Raw genomic sequence first — 23,973 nt, forward strand, 5'->3', positions numbered from 1 at the left:
CACAAGAGACTCTTTGTTATTTGGTTGCAAGGCTGCTTGAGAGAGACCATCTTCATCCTACACCTCCTACGGATTGATAAACCTTAGGTCATCCACTTGAGGGAAATTTGCTACTGTCCTACAAACCTCTACACTTGGAGGACCAGCAACGTCTACAAGAAGAAGGTTGTGTAGTAGACATCAATAGACTTCATATATGGGGTTGTACACCGTTATGGCATCCCCCACAGCATCATCACTGACAACGGCACGAACTTTACAGCCGACGAGGTAAAACTTTGGTGCAGCAACATGGGCATCAAGCTCGATTATGCTTCTCTCTATCACCCACAAACTAACGGTCAAGTCGAGCGAGCAAATGGTCTTATCATGAGCGGCATCAAACCTAGATTAGTGCGGTCCTTAAAGGAATCAAACACGCACTGGGTAGAGGAGCTCGACTTCGTACTATGGGGGCTGCAGACCACGCCGAATCGCACTACCGGATACACGCCGTTTTTATGGTGTACGGCGCAGAGGCGGTTCTACCTTGCGACATAATTCATGACTCACCTCGAGTGCGCATTTACGAAGAAAAAGAGGCCGAGCTCGATCGGCAGGACATTTTGGACACCCGGAGGAGGAGCGCGGTGTGGCAAAAGCCCGTTCCGCATTCTATCAGCAACAGGCTCGAAGGTATCAAATCAGAGAAGTACGGGCCAAAACCTATAACGTTGGCGAACTAGTTCTACGCCTGCCGAAGAAGAAAAAGAACAAGCTCAATGGGAAGGTCCCTTCATTATTGACCAGGTTCTGACTGGTGGAGCGTACCGTCTGCAGGATGCATCGGACAATCGACTCAAGCCAAACCCATGGAACACAGCCAGACTCCGAAGATTCTACGCCTAGTGCCGGACTCTATGTTCGTCTCCTTACCCCCGTCAATTTTTTGCATATTCGTTATATGTATTTTCTCTCTTTCTCTCTTATTTTTTCTTCTCCTCAAGGCCTTAAAAGGCTAACTTGTGTCTTGACTACACAATCTTGACGCGCTAACTGTGCTCATTATACCTGGGGGCTTCTTATACAGAAGCTTAATATAACTATTTTTCTGGGCTTTATGCCCCACACATGTGTTATTCTTCCACATGTACCTTTTTTCGCCATTATATGCATCGATATGACTTAAGTTTTGGCCAAGTTGGGTTTCTTGGCTCTTGTATTTATGCCCTACGTTTCCGTTAATTCGGCTAGGGCATAAGGGGAGCACCTCTGCGATTGTTACTGCCGGGTCAGCCGGATGTGTACCTTAGACTAGGTGAAGCCGAAAGCTAGCGTTCTTAAGGGAATATTCGGTCGATGAACAAAAGATGACTTCTATTTATTTTGATACATGCCCCCAGATGTTTATAGCCTGTGTCTCTTTTCGCAGTTCGGACATGCACATTAGGGCATGCGTACCCAGGGAAAGGAACCCTTAACAGAACTATTCTCCCTGGAAGATGTTTCTTACTATCCATGTAATATAACATAGCTAGTTGGGTGCTTTTCTGTTCAAGCACTTATGACCCCTACGCCTGGTTTCCACGCATACCCCGGTTTTTACATAACCGAGCGGGTATTCGGATACACTCCGGACTATCGGGTCCAGAGGTCGAAGCGAAAAGGTCCGCCATGACACATGATTTACAATCTGGCTAGGGACATTATATATGTCACTTAAAGTACACAGTCACTAAGACTGACTAAATTCTTCTTCTATACCATCCAACAGGTTGTCTAGCCTACAATCCTGTTGGAAATACTTTGCGGCTAATTCTACTTGGTCATACACCAAACTGACGGGGATCTCTTTCCCATCGGGCCCCACAGGTCCGACCTCTACCATGTGGTTTGGGTCAGCTTTGGTATATCGCGTCTTCACCATGGCCTAGGCTTCCCTTGCACCATGTCGGCAGGCTACTATCTTCCATAATCGGAAGCGCCGCTGCGCTCCCTTGAGCTTCTCTATAAGCTCCCCCATGCCTCCTGGCGGGGAGGCGGATGGCCACAAGGCTTGGGCAATACCCTGCATCACCTGCCGAACTTGTTTGTGCAGTTGTGAGAGCTCTGGTAGAAGATCACCCGTAGACCCGGGCATCTCCTCCGCGGGACGACCCGTCAGCATACCTGCAGACATAACTCTATTAGCCGGTTTCTTCGCCGAACTCTTTCAAAAGTTCATTCAAACACTTACTGAAAATGCCGCGTCGAAGCCGCTTATTCTTCTTCACGGAGTCCGCAAGCTCGGCTCGGACATCTTTCAGTTCCACGCCCAGCTGGATATTGGCGTCCTGGAGATCATTTTTCTCCTGCCTGACCCGCGTAAGCACGCGCTCGGCAGCATTTAGCTGTCGATTAGCACGTTGCGCATTCCCCGGCACGGCCTCCGGATTCACTCCGGAGTCATCCGCAACATCTATTGTTAGATTTGCATGCATGTCGCATACTATATGGTACATGTCATTCTTTGCAATGGAAACAAGTGTTACCAGAGGGGGCCTTCTCGGACTCCTTCAACGCGGCAACCGCGGCCCGTAGCTGGGCTTTGCACTCTTCCAGCTCTTGAGACAATTGGGTATTCTTCTCTATAAGAACCTGCACAAATAATGATCCTTAAATCAGTTGTGTCAACTGTTTCAAGTCTCAGGGGCTACTGATATATATAATCGTCAGATTTTCTTACCCGTATATCCTTTACATACTGGTTCATGGCTCTGGCAAGACCGTTTTGAGCAGCACGGATGTACGCGTCTCCTTAGTTGAAGGCATCGAACGCCTCTTGGGAGAAACAAGCGTCACGGAGTACGGCCCGGCGACGCCTGTGATTCATGGCACTCTCAACTTCGGAATTTGTAGCGGATAGTCTATCCGCATCCTCTGTAGGAGGAGCATCCGACGTTCGCCCCGTGTTAGCTTTTGCCTCTATGTCCGGCCCTGGAGCCCGACTGGTGGAGGTGTGATCGGCAACCTCTTCGGATATAGTCCGGCGAGCGTTTTTCCTACTAGGAAACATGGACGTCATTATATTTTAAGAAAGACGACAACCACAGAGCGAGGTTCTGTATCATACCTCTGTGCCGGCGTCTCGGTCCTGACCGCCTTCCTTTTTAGCCTACCCGGCTTCGGTGTCCCTTGTTGGCGAGTCACTGCGGGTTCGGCATGGCGTCCCGAGGGCCTTCCCTGTAAGACACCATATGTGTACGGTAGGTGAAGTGCATAAAAGGGATCCTTCTCGGAAGTTGGGACTCCGGTTTTTCTTACATGCGATGTAGGGAGTAGCCCAGGATAGTCGCCTATGATGGCCACCATGGCATCATCGCAGCTCAATTGATAGAATGTCCTGTCGATCAGCTCCACAAATATGTCCGGATCCTCTTCGAGTCCGGGGTCGAGGGACCGGTCAGGGTCCTCCGGTTGTGGAGGTGGGCTGTTGACCTCCCTTACAGCTTTTCGCAGTTCCTGCCATGAAACGGCAAGGTGAGTATTTATGACGAAGAATGTGGGAAGGTTGGGAGTAAAAAGTGACAGCTCACCCAGCTTGGAGGGTTGTACATGGAGAATCCATCCCGTGGCTTAATACGGATGAACTCCTCTTCCTCTCCCTTGTACAAATCGGACATAATTTTTGCTAGAGCAGCAACTGAGTCCGGTCCCTTACGCCCGCAGCGGGTGGCATCATCTTCCCCGTTAAAGTGCCACATGGGGTGCCCTCGATATTGAAGTGGCTGCACCCCCCGCATTATACATATTGACATAACCTCGATTATTGTCAGTCCTGATTGAGCCAGCACTTTTATTCGGCCCATCAGGTAAAGGACTTCTCCGTTATCTTCCTCCTGAGGGCTCCGTGGGCGCCAGCTTCGGCGTTTCTTCAAAGGGGCATTGTCGAACTCGGGAAGACCCATTCGAATAGGATCTAGAAGGGGGACATCCTCCATGTAAAACTACTCCGAAGGCCAGTCTTCGGACGTCTTCTTCGGGGTACCGGACAGGTATCCGGTCCCGGCGATGTGCCATATTTCGGCTCCGCCCACTTGATATATTGACCCCTTCTGTGTACGGGGCACAAGGCAGAATAGCCTATTCCACAGCTCGAAATGAGCTTCACAGCCCAAAAACAGCTCACAAAGGGCAACATAACCAGCGATGTGTAATATGGAAGCGGGGGTGAAATTATGCAACTGGAGGCCATAAAACTCCAGGAGCCCGCGGAGGAACGGATGGATTGGAAATCCAAGCCCCCTTAGTAAATAAGGGACAAGGCATACCCGCTCCCCCTTGGAGGGATTGGGGAAGCTCTCTGCTTGCTCCCTGCCATTATAGGTGGCGAGCCCGGCTCGAACAGGGACCATATACGCTGGAGGGAGAAATCCGTGGGTCTGTAACTCTACTAATTGGCTATGCGGGATGGAACACTTCTCCCAATCACCGGGCTTAGGGATACGAGAGCGAGAGGAGGAGCTGCGATGGCCGGCCATGTTGGAATGGATTTTTCCGAGCACGCTCCGATGGATACTCGCCGTGGGAGGATGGTGTGGTCTGGATCTAAGAATCCCCGTCTCTTTAATAGACATTTTACTTACATGGCTAGGGTGGCAAATGTAAAAATGCCCTGACTCCTCGCATTCGCTCGACACGTGGAAGATAGCCCTTATTGGACGCGAAAGCCAAGAAGTGCAACATTTATGGGGAGTCGGACACTACTCAGCAGATATTCAGAATTTGGAGAAGAACCCACCTTGCAATGCCGAAGACAATCTGCGCGCTGGACTCATAGTCATTGAAGCCTGGTTCGGGGGCTACTGAGGGAGTCCTGGATTAGGGGGTCTCCGGACAGCCGGACTATATCCTTTGGCCGGACTGTTGGACTATGAAGATATAAGATTGAAGACTTCGTCTCGTGTCCGGATGGGACTCTCCTTGGCGTGAAAGGCAAGCTTGGCAATACGGATATATAGATCTCCTTCCTTGTAACCGACCCTGTGTAACCCTAGCCCCCTCCGGTGTCTATATAAACCGGAGGGTTTAGTCCGTAGGACGACAACAATCATATCATAGGCTAGCTTCTAGGGTTTAGCCTCTACGATCTCGTGGTAGATCAAATCTTGTAATACTCATATCATCAAGATCAATCAAGCAGGAAGTAGGGTATTACCTCCATCGAGAGGGCCCGAACCTGGGTAAACATCGTGTCCTCCGTCTCCTGTTACCATCCGCCTTAGACGCACAGCTTGGGACCCCCTACCCGAGATCCGCCGGTTTTGACACCGACACCCTGATTGGTACGATTAGCCGTCTATACCACTTTTTTAAGTATAATCGCCCCACTTTGTTACGATTTCAGAATAGTTACATCATGTACCAGTAGAGGGGAACCGGATCCTTTAACATTGAGAAGGAATGTTAGAGAAGCTACAGTACCCTAACTTTCCTTCTTTCTCTTCAAATGATTATGGCTAAAATGATTTAAATTAATTTGCAAATTGATAATCTACCGTATATATTTATAGTAATTACATGCAAACAAATTGATGATGAAATAAAATAAAATTTAAATTATTTATATCTACAGTAAATACCAACACTAAACAACCTATTAACTATCACCGTCCCTAACTTTTCTTCTTTATTTTACACTAGGCTAACACTGTAGCACTGTGACATTCCTTTCAATGTTAAGAGGACCCCAGGCTTTACACTTTATGCTTCCGGCTCGTATGTTGTGTGGAATTGTGAGCGGATAACAATTTCACACAGGAAACAGCTATGACCATGATTACGCCAAGCTATTTAGGTGAGACTATAGAATACTCAAGCTTCCGGCAGGACCATCTCCACTGTGTATTGAATCCTGCCAGCCGGCCACAGATCTGTTCCGATCTGCGAACCACACGAGCGACCCCTGTCCACAAAAAGCTTGCGGTCTGTCGACACCGCATCGTGTATCTCGTCAGTGCAGAATTTCCATGCTCGCCGAGATTTATTACCACGTTACAGCTCGTATCCGTTGAAACTGAATCAACATCCAAATTTACCACATTGATCTTCATGCAAAGTGCTGAATGGTCTGATGATTAACATTGTGCAGACTACACAGCTAGCACACCATGACCAGAACGACAGTGCAAAATTGCTGGTTCTGCAATTTAATGGGTTAACGGCCCGGACACAACATGCATGTCTAATCATTGAAGAACCCAGAGCGCATGGCATCTCGATCATATATTCCCTGCGCTCGCTGCCACTCTTCTTCGTTAACCTCCCACTATCCACTCACGTTTCAAGCATCGAGTGAGAAACAGCATCGTCGACGTCCATCGACCTCTTCGTGCATGAGAAACGGCATGGCCGCTCCTAGGTTCAGGCCGATCGAGGAGTGCGCCACGGAAGGGCGGTCGCGGCAGACGGTCGCCGCCGACCTCGACGGCACGCTGCTCCTGTCCCGGAGCGCGTTCCCCTACTACCTCCTCATCGCGCTCGAGGCCGGCGGCCTCCTGCGCGCGCTCGCCCTCCTCGCGTCCGTGCCGCTGGTGTACCTCACCTACATCTCCGTGTCCGAGCCGCTGGCGGTGCGCACGTTCGTGTACATCGCCGTGGCTGGCCTGAGGGTTAGCGACGTCGAGGCGGTGGCGCGGTCGGTGCTCCCCAGGTTCTACGCCGGCGACGTGCACCCGGAGGGGTGGCGGGTGTTCCGCTCGTTCGGCAGGAGGTGCATCGTCACGGCGAGCCCCCGGGTGATGGTGGAGCCGTTCGCCAGGGCGTTCCTCGGCGCCGACAGGGTCATCGGGACGGAGCTGGAGGTGGACGGGTCCGGGCGGGCGACGGGGTTCGTCGCGCAGCCCGGCGTGCTCGTCGGCGAGCACAAGAGGCAGGCGGTGACGAGGGAGTTCGGCGACGCGCTGCCGGACGTCGGCATGGGGGACAGGGAGAGTGACTTCGACTTCATGTCCATCTGCAAGGTATGCTCAAGTGCTCGACTACTCCATGTTCAGTTAATTGACAACCTTCTCTACACACATTTCTCGCGTGTACAGTTATCGAAAAGTAGGCCGTCAGCCCTGATTTTTGTTGGCGTACATTTGACCACCAATACATTAGTGCAGTGCAGTACATTGCTTCCCCATCTACATCGTAGTCTGCAATTTTGCCGTCCTAGATAGCAATGTTGCAACTCTGGTGCAGTTCGACCCATTATACTCAAGGATTGGCCACTTGTCGACATATCACATATTCCATAACGGGATTACTAAATCTCTGTCGACTGATACATAACTAAGTCTAGGTCGATGTTATATTCGTGAGACCTTATGTGGAGATTCATGCGAAGCGATATATTTTTTTAAAAAAACTTCCATTCCATTTATATATTCTTCCACTTGACTGAGACTTGGTTAAGTTTTAATCGACTGGGATCTAGCCACACCCATTCCAGAATGCTCTTGTTAGTTGCATCAAAGCTGCATTTATAGGAACCCTTATAACGACATTTGATGGGATCTATACTCTCAAAAGCCCTCGAGTAAGATATTTGAATATAATAGTAAAACAAACACGACCACATATGAATAAACACACTATATGCATTGAAGTCACACAAATTTATTTGTAGAGAACATGTCTCTATTTTCTTTGTTAGAATTGGAAGCAAAACAAATTTAGATAAGGATTACTCTAGTCCCAAATATTCATTAAAAAATCCAATGAAAAATATAATTTTAAATCCGAACGTATCTTCCACAATTGACAACCAAAAAAATATAGAATAAGTACGTGTTTTAATATTTATCAATGCGGTTAAATGAGTAGTCTTGAAAATTGGTAAAGTATTTAAGGGTCTCAATGAAAAAAAATATACATTTGGTAGTACGATAACTTTTGAAGTAAAAAGGATTAGTACAAACAAAAAATTGTTGTGTCATCTCGAACACTATTATCTAATAAAAGTGGTGGAAACCACTAAGACACCTAAAAATATTGCAAACACATATGTACAATCGCAAGCAAAGACCCTGTTTATTTAGGTTTTGTTATTGCACAAAAAATGCAAGCAATTTACTTGTAATAGAATAATAGCTTCATTGATATAAGCATTCACATAAAATCTGAATTGTCAACTCACGGTAGTTTTTCATGTATAAAAATATTTACACTAACAAAAACTTAAATGTTTTTCTCATGACTAAACCACCCAAGTTGGTTATTCTTTTTGAGAAATTTGATTTTCTTATTAAAACTTAGTAAAAAATTGGGAAAAAATCATAATTTCAGATGAGTTCAAGAATATTCTCAAACTCTCCTAGGGTATGTATGAGCCTAGATTGAATTGGCAGAGTCTCTTCAATTTTATTTTAAAAAATTATATCCAACTTTGGCTGAAGGTTCTACAACTATTGTAAACTTTAAATTGGATGGTCATAATTATCTCAAAATATCCAAAAGTATTTGGCGGACATGGTTTATAGTGCGAGAATATTTTGATTTTCTAATATAGTTTGTATCTCAATTTGGATAAAAAAAGGCAGGGCAACCAATGGCATGTGAGGGTGCAGTTGGAACTGGGACAAATTGGTCGGACCCAGTTGCATGTCGATTGTGGACTTTCAAATTGGACAAAATATGTTAGCAGTTGCGTATCGAGGATGGACTTGCAACTGGGACAAAAAAGACGAACCACTCAATTGCATGTTAGAGATGGAGATGCAACTGGGGAAAAATGGCTAGCCCCCACCCACCCAACCCCAATTGCTTGTCGAGGGTGGAACTGCAATTTGGACAAAATTGGTTAGGGCCCAATTGCGTATGTAGGGTGGATTAGCAACTAGGACAAAAAATGTGCCCTCCAATTGCATGTCGGGGGTGTGAAGGTGCAACTGGGACAAAAAGAGTTGCCCCCTCCACTGCATGTCGAGGGTTGACTTGCAACAGGACAAAAATGGAGTTTGAGTCTAGGTGCATATCGACGGTGGACTTTCAATTAAAAAAGGCGGGCCCCGAATTGCATGTCGGGAGTGGAGTCGCTACTGAGACAAAAAAATGGCAGGCCGCCTCAATTGCATGTCGGAGGTGGATTTGCAATTAGGACAAAAAGGGTGGGGCCCCGAGTTGCATGTCAAGGATGGACTTGTAACTTGGACAAAAAATGGGTGAGGCACTAGTTGCATGTCGAGCGTAAACTTGCAACTAGGACCCCCAAACTGCATGTTGGGGGTGAAGTGGCAACTGGGGACAAAAACGAGTCGGCCTCCTAGTTGCATATCGAGGGTGTACTTGCAAGTTGCTACTAAAAAAGGGACCTGCTTGCATGTTGGGGATGGCATTACAACTGGGACAAAAATGGTTCCCGTCCCCAACCAAAAAAAGGTTGTGTGCCGAGGGTGGACTTATGATCAGGACAATAAAAAAGGCTTTCCTGAGTTGCATGTCAGCGTGGACTTGCAACTAGGATAAAAATGGATCGGACTGACTTGCGTATCGAGGATGGATTTGCAACTAGGACAAAAAAGGTCTATGAATAAAAACCACAAAATCCAAAGATGAAAATAGGGCAAAAGGGATACAAATGGATCTGAGGTCACTCGTCACATCATCATTCACTGCCATCTTTTTCGTCGCGAGAAAAAAAAAATCAAACCCCTCAGTCGACTCCCTCCTTCCTACTCGCGTCGGCTCTACTCCAAGGCAAAGGGCAATGAAAGAGAGATAGTGACAAATAAAACTAAGGAGGCAGCAACCATCTCATATTTTCAACTTGTACAACACATTCTTAAAAGAAATGGGCCCTCGAGGCCGTGTCATGAAGACAACCTAACAAAAGACACATGCACGAACGGGCCAACAAGTGGACACTGGACCTACGATGAGACATGGAAGTACAGGACGTACGTGACAAAACAACCTACGATCAAGATTTGTACAACATTTAAAACGAACAGGTCAAACGTCGGGAATTAGATGAGACCTTGCTAAATCTATTTAAAAAATAATGAATTTAAAACAAATAAATAAGAAGGAAAAGGAAAAATAAAAAATAAATAAGGAAAAGGAGAAATTAAAAAACCAATATTTTATAGAAAAAAGTTATGAATTGAAAACAATTGAACTTAAAAGAAAGTTCAAAAAATCAAAGCAAATAAATTAAAAACAATAAGGAAAAGTGGAAAAGGAAAAGGAAAAGGAAAGTAACACAACTCTGACTTGTACTCCCTCTGTAAACTAATATAAGAGTGTTTAGATTACTACTTTAGTATTCTAAACGCTCTTATATTAGTTTATGGAGGTAGTATATTTCTACCCCCACCCCATAGGGGAAAACAATGAAAAAGGCCCACTCTTTGATTGCATTGCATGAGACAAAAATATGTCCTTTTAGCCATTTTTTGTCAAGTTATATTTGAGCAAATAAAAAAGAAAAATTTAGAAAAACAATGCACTGCTGAGTTGCTGAAGTTTGAAACTCCTCCCTTACATATATGCATAAACTGTATGCTAGCGTCGTTGCGGGCAGTGTGAAAAACAAAATCGATACACCATTTACTGAGCATAAAAGAAAAAATTACAAAAATGTATTGTTCAGTTTGTCTCATCCAAAATGCACACTTTTTCGATTAGTCCTATCCTCTCAAAACACAAAACTAGAGTCATCAGTAAAAAGATATGAATAAAGTTCGAAGCCCTCAACACAGAGGCAAACATGGCCCAACAAAAAGCTGAAAAACACTAACAAAGCACCGAAAATACTAATTGAGGAGTACTTTTTTCAAGAGTCACTTACACCACCGGTGCTCAAACTTGGCGCGAAAAGTCACTTTAGTGCTAAAACTTGCGAAGTACATTGAACCGATGCAACAACTTGGCTTAGACATGCAAATACGGTGCAAAATGCAACTGAATACGCCCACGGGGCTCACCAAGCGTGACAGCATGGCATGGGTCCACTGTCAGCGACCCAAGTTGAAGACTTTTGGCCCGCTTCTTTCCAAAAACACCCTCAACATTTTTCTACTCACAATAAAGCCAGTGACATAGGTAAAAATAATTAGTTGTCTCAGCATCCTACGTACATTATATGACAAAAAAAAATTTGGTCAACCGCGGACTCAATCCGAGGACCTGCGGTACAGGGCGTGCGCAACTAGCCACAGCCTTGGGAATTTGTTGTCTCATATGAATACATATCTTTTATACAATTTTCCTTAAAGAATGTAAATTAAGATTTTTGACACGTACAAGTTTAAAAAGATGGCTTAAGAACTCAAACTAGCGACCACATAAAGACCTGTAACCGATCCTTCCACTCCAATTAGAAAATTTTCATGTAATTTCATAAAATACTCAATTATTAATTTTATACTATACATATAATTAAATTAAGAAATACACAAATATTTGTATAACTCATTTAAACAAGTTTGTATATATTCAAATAAATGCTCATATAAGTAAAAAAAATCACAGTTTTACTAAAACTAGTCATCCTTTAGAAAACAATTATGTTGGTTCAAGAAGTTGTTTTAATAAAGATTGTGTGTTTTCTAAAAAAGCATGTATTAACACACAAATAGAAAAAATATATACAGGTGTGTTATATCGGCGTGTTATAAATATTATATACATAACAATGAAATAACTTACTTAAAATTGTCACGTATTATTTTGAAATATTCATGTACTTAGTTTATGAATTATAAAAAATGTTTGTATAATTAACGAATACAAATATTTCTTAAATTATAATTCATAAATATTATTTTTCAATTATTGAAACGTTTAAATAATTATACACATAATTTTATAACTCATAGGTATGTCCTTTAAAATAATGTTAGTATAATAAAAAAATATTCATAATGCAGAAAATAAAATGTTGATACGAATATTCAATAGTGTTAATACTTAAGTTATGTAAAAAAAAATAGGTCACAAGTGAAAATTATACAGAAGTTGATGGTTATAAATATTTAGTAAATGTTTGTATTCAATATTTTGTATAATTTAAATATGAGCCACGAATGTACAAAAATGTTCGTATTCCTTAAACATTTTGAATGATTTTATTTACTAACCATAAATTTTCATGTATAATATTTATAGCATAGTAATATTTGAACATTATTTTATTACTTACTACATGTATTTTGCAAATATCTTGAAAACAATTATCGCGTACAAAATGAGCCACACTAACTGCAGTCCATGCCGAGTGAGCGTCATTGTTATAAGATATTTAGGCTAGCTATCCAATATATCCGAGGAAAATGTTGGGGCTGCAGTGGCTAGTACCTTCAGTGTGCACGTTGCAGTTCTCATGTTTACACGGAGCAGGACGAATTTTTGTGATTATTTACAATTTATACTACTGACTGGGGGCCCCAGCTCGCTGGCGCTTTCTTGTGAAAAAAAATAACAGGGCACACGCCCGGCATCTTGCGTCCTAACAATGGACCCATGCCACCCTGTCACGTCTAGTCAGCCCTGTGGGTGTATTCAATTGCATTTTGTACCGTATTTGCATAAGGAAGCCAAGTTGTTGCATCGATGTGGAAGTAAAACCGTGCTTTTCACGAAAGGAAAAAAAATGTGACATAGTCTAATGTATTTGTAGAAATACAGGGGCAGAGCTGCCTATGCATTGAGCATGCAACATTCTCTTGGACCTCCATGACATGATGTGCATATGGGCTAAAGTTTTTTAGAGACAGCATACTGTATATGACTCTTTTTATAACCAAGAAACATATATGGCTAAGACGCCCCCATGCATGCAGGAAGGGTACATCGTGACTCGGAGTAAGTACAGCCCGGTGCCAAAGAACCAGCTGGAGGGCCCCGTCATCCTCCACGACGGCCGCCTCGTCCAGCGCCCGACCGACATCAACGCCCTGCTCACCTTCCTGTGGTTGCCGATCGGCTTCGCCCTGGCGCTCCTCCGCGTGCACGTCAAGCCGCTCCTCCCCGACCGCGTCGCCTTCTACGCCTACAAGCTCATGGGCGTCAAGCTCGCCGTGCGCGGCAACCCGCCGCCGCCGGCCACGAAGGGCCGGCCGGGCGTCCTCTTCGTGTGCAACCACCGCACCGCTCTCGACCCGACCATGGTCTCCGTCGCGCTGGGCCGCACGGTGACACGCGTCACGCACAACAGCGCCTCCGGCGTCCTGACGGACCACACCTCGCCGGTCAAGGCCGTCGCGCTGTCCGGGGAGCGCGACGGGGACGCGGCCCGCATCCGGCGGCTGCTGGAGGAGGGCGACCTCGTCGTGTTCCCCGAGGGCACGGCGTGCCGCGAGCCGTTACTGCTGCGGTTCGGCGCGCTCTTCGCGGAGCTCACGGACCGCATCGTGCCCGTGGCCATCGCCACCAAGGAGAGCATGTTACACGGCTCGACGGTCCGCGGGATGAAGACCATGGACCCCTACTTCTTCTTCATGAACCCGCGGCCGACGTACGAGATCACGTTCCTCGACCAGCTGCCAAGGGAGCTCACCTGCGGCGATGGCAAGTCGCCGGTCGAGGTGGCGAACTACGTCCAGAAGTTACTGGCCCGGGTGCTCGGGTTCGAGTGCACGAGCATCACGCGCGAGGAGAAGTACGGGGATCGTCGGAGCCGCGTGGCGTCCAACGACGACGGACCTGGAGAAGCCAACAGCGTAAGCACTTGAGCTAGGGGTATATATGAATGCATTCTCGATTTTTTATGTGTTAATAATGGCCATTCATCGTTTCCAATTGTTGTCATGTGTTCTAATTTTCTGTTTCAAGTTGTACAGTAACCCTTAGCAAGATCAGAGCCGCGAAGCTACCCAACCATGGTGTGTTTGACTTGTCGTGGATGTCTTGCTAGTTGCTATTTTCTTTTAGGGCATATTTGGTTCTAGGCAAAGTAGATTGAGATTGAATCCTTCGGTATAGCATTATTTACATTTTGGGTTCAAATGAATAGAGTAAAGGAAAAGCGAAGAAATATTCCTTCGATATCATTTGATCTCACTTTTAAATGAAGAACACAGTAATTTAACAATCCACTTTGACCTTTTTTGGGGGGCACAATAGCTAAATGTCAGCCGACTGACTTTAGCTTTTGTCGTGACTCGATTTTCAGAAGGGCAAAGAAGTTTGCATGAGGGAGGCCGGAGGGAAGGAAGGAGCTCCGCCGGAGGGCTGCCCCATCATCTATCTTAGGGTGGGGGTTGGAGGCGGCAGCACGATGGTGGTCGGGAGCGGTAGCACGGGACGGTGCAAGTTCGCCGGCGAAAATCTCCGTCGGTGCCGGGGCTAGGGGGGAGGGGGCGGCGACACGGTGGTGGGCCGCGGTTGGTGAAGGGCGGTGCGGCGAGGCTATGCGTGAGCGCCATCGTTTGCGGGTGGCGGGAGCAGGTGGTTAGGCCGGCGACGGCGGGGCGGTGGAGAAGAAGGAAGCGGGATGTTGAAGAAGGAAGTTGGTCCATTCATTTTCGCATCCAATGGTTGGTAAAATCGACTGACCCAAAAGAAAATTCAGGCGGTTGTCGAAGGAAGGGGGGCATTTCAGCCCACGCTTTTCTCCACCCACCGCCGCTTACGATTCCGGCCATACCAGCCGTCGGGATCACGACGGTGGGCCGCCACACACCCGAGATTGTCCTTCACCACTTCCTCCTTCCTCGGCCAGCGGGAAAGTTGCAGATCGGCGGTTGTTTGTCGTGGCCGCCGGATTTGGCGTTTCCGACCACCGACGGCTGCGCCAAACCATGGATTGGTCGGGGAGCACCCCGCACAACCCCGACAAAGCCCTAACGATGTATGCGGGTACTGGCTCATCCTCTAGCCGTCATCGTCGGTTTGCCGGCTAGGACTCGGCCGGCGCTCGCGCAGCGGCTCGCCGATGCCGCTCATACAGTGTGACTACTGCACACAGATAGTGCTGCGCCTAACGTCTAGCACGCCGCAACACCCCAGATAGGTATTCTTCAAATGCGAAAACGACGGAGTATGTTCTTGTTTTCATTCAGCTTTGTCAACCTATTCGGTTCAATTTCGATAGCTTATTGACATGGTCATGTGGGTAGGAAGGTGGACGCTCATTTTGGTATTGGGAAAAAGAATACATCAATTTATTGATAGGAATAAACTTAATATATGTTCGTGCGCTCGGTGGTAGAATTGAGGCTAATAATGCGACTGCATGTGCAATTAAAGAAGAAGCTAGAGGGGAAGCACCGTCTTCTTTTTTTGAATCAAAAAAGAAGAATGAAGAATGCCAGATTAAGAATCTGCAGATTAACAATGAAGGCATGAAAAAGATGTTGGTCCAACTAATAAGAGCAATTATGGAAATTGGATATCTTCTAGATGCTTAGTTGTGATTCTTGTTTTTTTGTATTACTATTCTACCAAAGATTTGGTGAATTATTATGTATCCAATGTCTTTGATAAAATAAAGAAGCAAAAAAATGTATATTCACGCTCGAAATTGAAATGCAAATTACTGATTTACGGGCCGGCGCAGGCGGCGGACGAGCAGACCCTGCAAAACGGACCGTAAAAAAGGACATTGCTGCCGCCCGTACTGGTCCCCAAAACCGTTTTTTCACTAACTGTAAATGCATTTTGCGGGTCAGCTAGAGATGCTCTTGGTCGTGAAGGTGGTTCATGCCAAAGTTTCGAAATGAGCGCCTCTTCGGCTAGAGATACTTAACTTCATTAATAATAAAATCATAACAATGTCTTCGAAGAAATAAACAGTGGTTTTGGCCCTCTTCGGCGCGACTTGAGCGCTGGTCACTCCTGGATATACAGGGTAGCCGACCAGTCCATGATATTTCTTGATATCGTGCAATCATACAAATCCATTACGTATCTGCTGCGCAACATGTGTTACATACATACATGCATGTGACATGTCCAGGTGACCACATCGTCCACAGGTCGCCATGTCACATCTTATGCGCTGGTACTGTAGTGGTACAACACACAGGGCGGCCAGATGCGGTGCACTGCATCAAGGTGAAGGTGCATGGGACACGAACTGCAGGAACTCGTCGTCGCACAGGAGGCGGCCCATGGTGTCCGGGGCGAGGCACACCTCCACGTCCACGCTGCCGTCCCCGGCCTGCCCCGGGAACGCCGACATCTTGCCGTCGAACTTGTTCGCCCGCCCGCTCCGCACCGCGAGCGCCCTGCCCCAGCCGAAGTCGTTGCCGTCGTACATCGGGAACCGCGGCGAGCTGCCCATGGTGAGCGCCGCGCCGTCGGGGTTCCCCAGCGGGAAGCACCGGGGCGCCGCCTCCCAGTCCGCCGCGGCCTTCCGGATGGCGCCGTCCTCGTGCGCCACCACGGTCGCGTGCAGCCTGGCCGCCGCCCACCCGAGGTCGTGGGACGCCAGCTCCGCCACCGTCGCCGTCGTCGCCACGCTCTGGATCGCGTTGCCGAAGTAGACCGGGGAGATCTTCGGGCGCAGGCGGTGCCGGCAGTTCACCGCCATGCGGAACGTTGTCTTCGCGTCGGCGGCCAGCTGCAGCCGCGCCCGCGTCACGGCCCTCCACATGTGCGCGCACATCGACTGGAAGGAGGAGATCTCCCCGCAGCCTCCCTGGACCTTCAGATCATGCACGAGCTTGCCTTTAACCTCGTCGTCTTCGTTGCTTTTTCTGCAGCGGTTGGCCGCCGCCTTCAGGCCGCGAATCGACGCGGCGCTGAAGTGGATGACTCGCTCACGGAGGGGCGCCGATGCGTCGAACGTCACCGCGGGGCCGTCGCGTCCGGAGAAGCGGAGGACAGCCGTGGAGCCGCCGAAGAAGTTGCGGCTGAAGTCCGGCGGCTGGACTGGCTCGCCACGGCACAGCCCAGCCCACGTGTTGAAGAAGTGCCAGAATGAGGTGCCGTCCACGACGGAGTGGTTGGCGACGAGGCCGACGAAGACAGCGCCGTCGCCGAGCACGGTGACCTGAAACGACGTGAGCGGGCGGCGGTGGCCTTCGTAGCTGACGGTGCGGTCCATCGGGAACAGATCCTTCGTCAGCCTGGTGGGCACGTCGGCGTCGCGCACGAGGAAGTCGGCGAGCGACAGAGCGGGCGCCACGGCATGGTAGAACTCGACGGCAGCGCCGTCGTTGCACCGGATGACGATGCGGTCGTCGGGGAGCGTGACGAGCCGTCCCGCGAGCGCCGGGAAGACGCCGAGCGCGCGGGAGAGCGACAGCGCGAGCGACGACACGAGGCGGGCGTTCGGCATGCCCGCGGGCGGGAAGAAGAGCCCCTTCTGAATGTAGTGGCACGACAGCATGGGCATGTCGGAGACGGACAGCCTGAGGTCTCCGACCGGCGGCGCGCCCTCCGGAAGAACCAGCTGCTTGGAGACGACGGTGATGCTCGGCGCCGGCGCGCCCGCGCAAACCATTTGGTTCAGCACGGCCATGGACGCAGGCGCCGGTGCGGCCTCCACCACGACGTCGGCGGAGATCGGCGGAGCCATACTGTGTGTAGTGGCTGCTGCGCGCGCTCTCGGTGATGGCGTCACACAGGATGGCGTTGGGCATCGCTCGGTGGTCGACACGTTATATAGACACGGAGCTGGGTCTGGGTTCATGCATCTGGCCTTCTCCTGTTCATCTTGTACATTGTTGCGAGGTGACCGTGGGCTGTGGCTCCCAGGTACACTTTGAGTGGATGTGCTGATAAGAAGTTGTGCTTCCTGGCCAGAGAAAGCAGAGAACCATAGAATAGACGAGGGGCCGCCCTTGGATAAAAATCCAACGGTTCACAACCCTGAAAATATATTAGTTTCAATCGACTTTCTCCGAACCCTGGACCATCCCTCTGATAAACATTCTCTTATAAATTCTGTCGTCGTGAGGACGGGCGTTGACCTATTGGCTGGGCAGCTGAGGTAGCTGCCAGCCCGCCCGGGTTCAAGCCTTGGCTCTAAGACGCGCTCGCAGAATTTCTTTTATAAAAAAAAGACCAATAAAGATTAGCTTTTGGGTTGGTCTTATTTTTAGAAAAAAAACGTCGTCGTCAAAACTAGCAACAACGTCACCCCTCATCCAAACTGGTCAACCATACGCACCAACGTGTTTCTCATGAGACCTCATTTCTTCTCCACCAAAATCGTCTGAAAACATAAAAAAATATCTTCAGTTGACGAGGAATAGGAAAACCGAGAGGATAATTTACCACTGGCTCAAACGATGCAGCATTTACCAAACCTGTCGCTCTCACAAAGAAAAAGGCATTGCAAAGTCACATTTGAGCGCACGTTTGCATAGGTGGGATTCTGCCCAGATATTTGCGGATTGGCATAGAAATTCACAGTAGTGTACGTATTCTCTCTGATCCTCAACGTGGGTAGTCTTGGACAGTGATGTGCACCTGGAAAGTGGCACCTTTTTCTTGCGGGGACTGGAAAGTGGCACTTTGACAGGGAATTACATTAAAACGTGTTGCTTGAAATAAAACAAATGTGTTTTTTTTTGCGGGAATAAAACAAATGTGTTATTATAAAATAAAATTTTCTATTCTAAGTTAACATAGAAATTACCATTTACATGTTGATAATTTCTAGTGGCGTTTTTTTCAGCAGAATTTAGTACGTAATTAAAGAAATTGTAGTCTGTGCACAACTAGATCGACTTAGGAATAACTATTTCCAGTGCTATGTAGAATCCAATAGAAAACTACATCTGATGATGAATCTATTCCTATCAATTATGTTGATGGTTCTAATATTAATTGTGTTAACTAATTACTTGATCAGGCAAATTGTAAACCATGTTTTCTCCAACCAGAACAAATTTCTCTGGTTGAGGGGAATCAGGCCTCTGTGTAACAAGTTCATTTTTTTTCTTAAAAGAGAAAACGGGTTTATAATTAGTGGACATATGTTGAAAGCAATGGTTATAGGTGGATCATTAGTTAAATCAAATGTTGCCGAACAAGCAAGTGGAAGGACTTGAAGAACAGTAAAAGCCATATATGATGGTCCATAGTTGGTAGTGCCATATATTCGAGAGTTAGACACTGATGCTACTACATGAAAAATACATTATGTGTTATCCCAAAAGAACACGAGCAAGGTTCAAATTCTCACAGTTCCCACTATTCTCTGCGTTTGCAACACTATCCTTGTTTGCCATTGCAGCATCACACCGCTCCATCATCTACACGCTCGTCTCTCCACACCATTTGCACATCTGCTCCTCGACTTTGCATCCTGCGTTCTCAAGCATAAGAGGTGATGTAAAGCACATACTATGTCACAACTTTACATAACCAACAACACAATCATGAACATTTTTTTTCTTAGGACATAGGTAGCATGAGTAAGGGCATGTACAATGGTGGCATATGGTTACATATGCCCCATGACAAAAAGTAATTTGAGGCATCTATATTTATTTTTTTTCTCCCAACGCAATCTACCACTAGTGACCTCATTAAAAAATAGAAAATAAAGACTCACACATGCATCTCTACTTTTTACTCCAACCTTTTCAGCTTTTGTCACCGGACCATATTTTTTCTCTTCAAGTACCCGCCTCCTGAAGAGGATCCCGCTTCCCTATCCGAACCTACTTTACATCATATCCGATCCTACATGGCATGCGAGGCATCACCTTGAGGCTATGCATTGTACATGCCCTAACACTATACCACTTGGTCAAGAATCCATCGAGGAACAAAGGAGTAGTGAAGCAATACTTTCAACCAACCCATCATAGTCCCCACTTGCCCTTCCACCCCTCTTCATCTTCCTAAACCAATTGATGCTTAGCTCTTCTGCTTTCTTCCCTCGCATTGCCTCTTTTTTCTTTTTTCCTTTTCTTGTACAAAAAAGCACTCATCACCCTTGTAAGAGATTGTTCGGATGTGCAATCGCCTGTCTTTTTCAAGTCTTTCCTCGACATCAGCCGCACATTCGACGTGCATCTTTTTCACAAAAAGAATGGTTAGATCTGCATGAGAGGACGCAGAAAACTATATTTATCCAGAGGAAAGTGTAAACCATCCACAAAATCATTCAAATGGTCAAAAAAAAGGAGCACAAATCTTAGAACAACCAACAACTAATAAGATTACGTAACTCAATCACATATTCTATCACTGAATAGCCATCCAGCCTGGTTGTCTAAATCTCGCATAACCATCTCAAGTTTGACATGAAGTTTTAGGACCTTGTTTTGTTTGGGCATCAGATTCGGCTGAATCGGCTATGGATTTGATGCGCTGGCCAAACTGATTTGACAGGATCGGAATCAGGTTTGGTACTGAAGTACACCGAGACATTGCTTTAGCTCAATACACTAAAAATAACCCAAATAAGATTTTTCACTCATTTTTTAAATCTTATTTGAAAGAGTTGTTTGTTTCAGATTCAGCTAATCTGAATTTGGTCCTCAAGGCCCGGTCATTGATTGGTCATAGAAATACAACAGATACAAACTCTTTAAATGGACCTTAAACGTGCAGTGTAGCCTGACCGGCACACCTCATATCTAATTCAAATGTAGATTCTCTAAAGCTGAAAAAAAACCCTGCCTTGGACTGCGCCCTTTGTTCGTACCCGTGCCGTGTGAGGCATGTGATGCATCGCCAAGTGCACCTCTTTGGCATGTGCGTGCAGGGCCAATCCCGGCTTGTCCTCCTGTCTCCAAACATTTTCATCTCACCAGCGCAGATCTCGATACAATGTACGCAGTACACATCACGATCCGGTCGCCACATGACATGCCGGGGCACACACGTGTCACACAAGCTTTCTGATTGCGCGCACAGCAACAGCGGCGGGACCCGCCTGCGCCTCGGCCCTTGGAGCGGAACCAGATGATCCCCAGCGACTGCTGGCGACGCGGTACGAGCTCCGGTCGACCGTCCCTCGTGCGGCCTGTCCCCGTGGCCCACCGCACCGCCGCAACGCGCCAGGCCATCGAATCCCCCCGGCGGTGCGCCGTCGCTGTCGCGGGGTGGCCGTGCCATTATTAGACGGAGCACCCGGGCGTGCGCGCGCGCGGCTGAGGTTCGCGGAGGCTGCGGAGGGGAGCAGCCGATGGCCCCCGGCGGCCCGGGGGCGTCGTGGCGCGTCGCCAGCCGCAGCCAAGCGGATGGGGGAGGGGCGGCCGGTGAGACAGTGTGGGTGCGCCGTTGGCCTCGGCGGGCCGAGGCATGGAGCTGCATGCCGCTCTGCCCGCCCCGCCGTACGTAGCGAGGCGACGACGGGGCCGGCGACGCGCCTGGGCAGGACGTCGGCCGGGAGCAGAACGAACAAGACAGTCGAAGCCATGCCCCCTAGCGCGAAAAACAGGAACTTGGGTAGGTGTGGTAGGGCCTGTCGTGTGATTTATAATTCTTTATTATTTATAATCCAGTTGGAACGTGAGCTAAATATGTTGAAAGTTCCGTCTATATCGAAGTTGATTGAGATCTTTATAGGGGTCCGGGGTGAACATCAGCTCTAGCAGATTCCCTAATATAAGTAATAATAAGGACCTTAAAACAAATTTAAGCTTTGGAGCTTAATGCTTTTTTCAGATCCTAAAAATTTAACAATTATATTTTTCACCTCCTATTTTTCTTTTCGAGGGGGTAAATGGAGTGTATTACTCAAGAGCAAAGAAATTCATCCCTACACAAATTAGAAATGTTCTGGGCCCGAGTGGAGCCAAACCACACGGTCCTTCGTCCTTCCCAAATTAGCCAACACATGACTATTTTATTCTACTTTCTTGAGTTATGAGTAATCCTACACTCCCGCTCAAACAAAAGCCTCTTAACCTCCGTGAGCACCATGGCATATTGGGAACGATCTTGCCCCGAAGCATTGATCAGTTGAACAGCTTGCAAACCATCACACTCCAAGATAATAGTAATTCTATTAATTGGTCTGCAAGTGCCCAACCCGCCATGCACGCAGCAAGCTATGCATGCTAAATATGAAAGAAGTTCCGTCTGTATCGAAGTTCATTGAGATCTTTATAGGGGTCCGGGGTGAACATCAACCCCACCAGATTCCCTAATATAAGCATAAGGATTTTAAAACAAATTAAGCTTTGGAGCTTAATGCTTTTTTTCAGATCCTAAAATTGTAATCATTATATTTTTCATCTCACATTTTTCCCTTTTGAGGGGGTAAAAGGAATGTAATACTCAAGAGCAAAGAAATTCATCCCTACACAAACTAGGTGATCATTACATCTCCTATTTTTCTTTTTGAGGGGGTAAATGGAGTGTATTACTAAAGAGCAAATGAATTCGGTCATCTCAATTTGAACAAAGTACAGACCAGAAATACTAACAGGTGCACAGTGATTATCAACAACGTCCCCACACCTCCCGGGTCGTCCCGCTCGAGCGACCACGGGGGTGAACCAATCTCGCTGCCGCAGGCAGCCCACCAGACTCCTCGTCTAGCCGCCGCCTGAGGCCTTGCCGACGAAGCCTGCACGGGTTTGAGGATGGCGGCGGCGAGGCGTTCTCTCTCTCCCGGCTTGGATCCCATTGGTGGCGTCTCACTGAAGGCCTCTGGCGGATCAACATGGCAACTACAGCAGGGCTGCGGCACCCTCCCGCGAGCGGCTGCTTGGCGTTGGTCATGCTGTGAGGCTCGATGCATGATGTGGAGGTGCGTGCTCGACGCAGGGTTGCTCCGTCCAGGTGTGGCTCCTTCTTCGGGCGGCAAGGTCCCGATCTGATCCCTGGAGGGAGTAGCGGAGCGGTGGCCACCCTCTGGGTCGGCTGGGGTTGGACCAGCGGAGTGAGTGGGCAAGAGTGCAAGACCAGGTGGTCGCGGCCGTCGCCGGGTTCAGGTCGGGTCCCTTTGGATCCGGCGCTTGGACGCTGTTGGCCGTGCTGGATGGTGGTGTTCATCACTAGCCATGCCTGATCGATGGATTCGGCGCCTGGATGATTGACTACAGTTGTTCTTCATGATCCTCCTTCCTTGTGGGTTGAGCACCATGGCACTTTCATCTCTGCAGGTTTTGGTTCACGCTCGCTGCCGGATCTAGAGCAGCAGACGCAGATTTGGTGGTATGGGATGGTTCGGCCCGACGTCGACGACGTCCCTCGACGTTGTTACCCTCCCTCGAGGCGAAGTCAAGGTCCATCCTATCCACCTCTGAACCTCTTCCGGACGAAAGTCCAAAATTCGTATGGATGGGCGGCGGCGGCCTGCATCGTACCCTGCATGGAGGCGCCGTCTTGGGAAGCTCAAGTGTTCAGGGAAGAGTTGTTGTGGGTGGTGGGCTCCGCGTAGCTCTAGCAATGCGACGGTGTGGAGGTTGGCAGGAGGAGCGGCGTTGTATCTACCGCGTCGACCGTCGATGACGACGAGTATTGGCAACATGCTGGATCTCGACGACAGATGTATCTGGATGAACGAGCGCAGGGCAGTGTTGACCGCCTCGAACTTTAATTTCACAGTACATTCGAGCATATAAACTTTGTTCGAACTTCAATTTCACATGAATATAATTCAAACTCTTTACATGTCCATATCACAAAAATAAATAGCATTTCAAATCCTAATTGTAAAATTTTAAATTCAAAATCAAACATAACAGAGGGTTCAAAGTTCAAACATAACACATGATCCACATAAAACATGAATAAGCACAACAAAACTATTGCCCATATGATGGTGGTTGGGGGAGGGGCGCCAACGGGGTCGGTTGTTGACCGCCTCGTCGCTAGATGTTTGACGCCGTTGGGTCTGCTCGGTTGGCCTTGGGTTGCTCGGTTGGCGTGTTCTAGGTGGGGTGGGGCTGGCATTAGGGGCCCGTTTGGGATTAGGCCTGGGAAAAAAGGTTGCCTGGATACAGCCTGAGAGGATGCAAAATTTTGTGTGGCGAGGCTTGCCTCCTGGACGTGTATTTGGTTCCTATCCATAGCCTGGCTCATGTGACTTGAGTATTTAAAATATTTTCAACGAGGATACAGTACAACTCCCAGGCCTTAATTACCTCCAGGCCGCTGCGGCAGCCCGCC

The 23,973-nt window shown here is 47.8% G+C and overlaps 2 protein-coding genes across 2 annotated transcripts; one reads left to right on the plus strand and one right to left on the minus strand.

Moving 5' to 3' along the window:
• The first annotated feature begins 6,194 nt into the window (after window positions 1–6,194).
• LOC125520211 (glycerol-3-phosphate 2-O-acyltransferase 6-like) lies at window positions 6,195–14,017 on the plus strand. The gene is made up of 2 exons (XM_048685061.1): window positions 6,195–6,980; window positions 12,786–14,017. The coding sequence occupies exons 1-2, from the start codon at window positions 6,228–6,230 to the stop codon at window positions 13,674–13,676; spliced, it is 1,644 nt and encodes a 547-aa protein (XP_048541018.1). The 5' UTR covers window positions 6,195–6,227; the 3' UTR covers window positions 13,677–14,017.
• A 1,770-nt stretch (window positions 14,018–15,787) lies between these two features.
• Window positions 15,788–17,704, minus strand: LOC125520222 (uncharacterized acetyltransferase At3g50280-like). Its single transcript, XM_048685069.1, has one exon. The coding sequence runs from the start codon at window positions 17,579–17,581 to the stop codon at window positions 15,995–15,997; it is 1,587 nt and encodes a 528-aa protein (XP_048541026.1). The 5' UTR covers window positions 17,582–17,704; the 3' UTR covers window positions 15,788–15,994.
• Between the last annotated feature and the right edge of the window lie 6,269 nt (window positions 17,705–23,973).

Source organism: Triticum urartu, chromosome 1, assembly GCF_003073215.2.
Source record: "Triticum urartu cultivar G1812 chromosome 1, Tu2.1, whole genome shotgun sequence".
Lineage (NCBI taxonomy): Eukaryota > Viridiplantae > Streptophyta > Magnoliopsida > Poales > Poaceae > Triticum > Triticum urartu.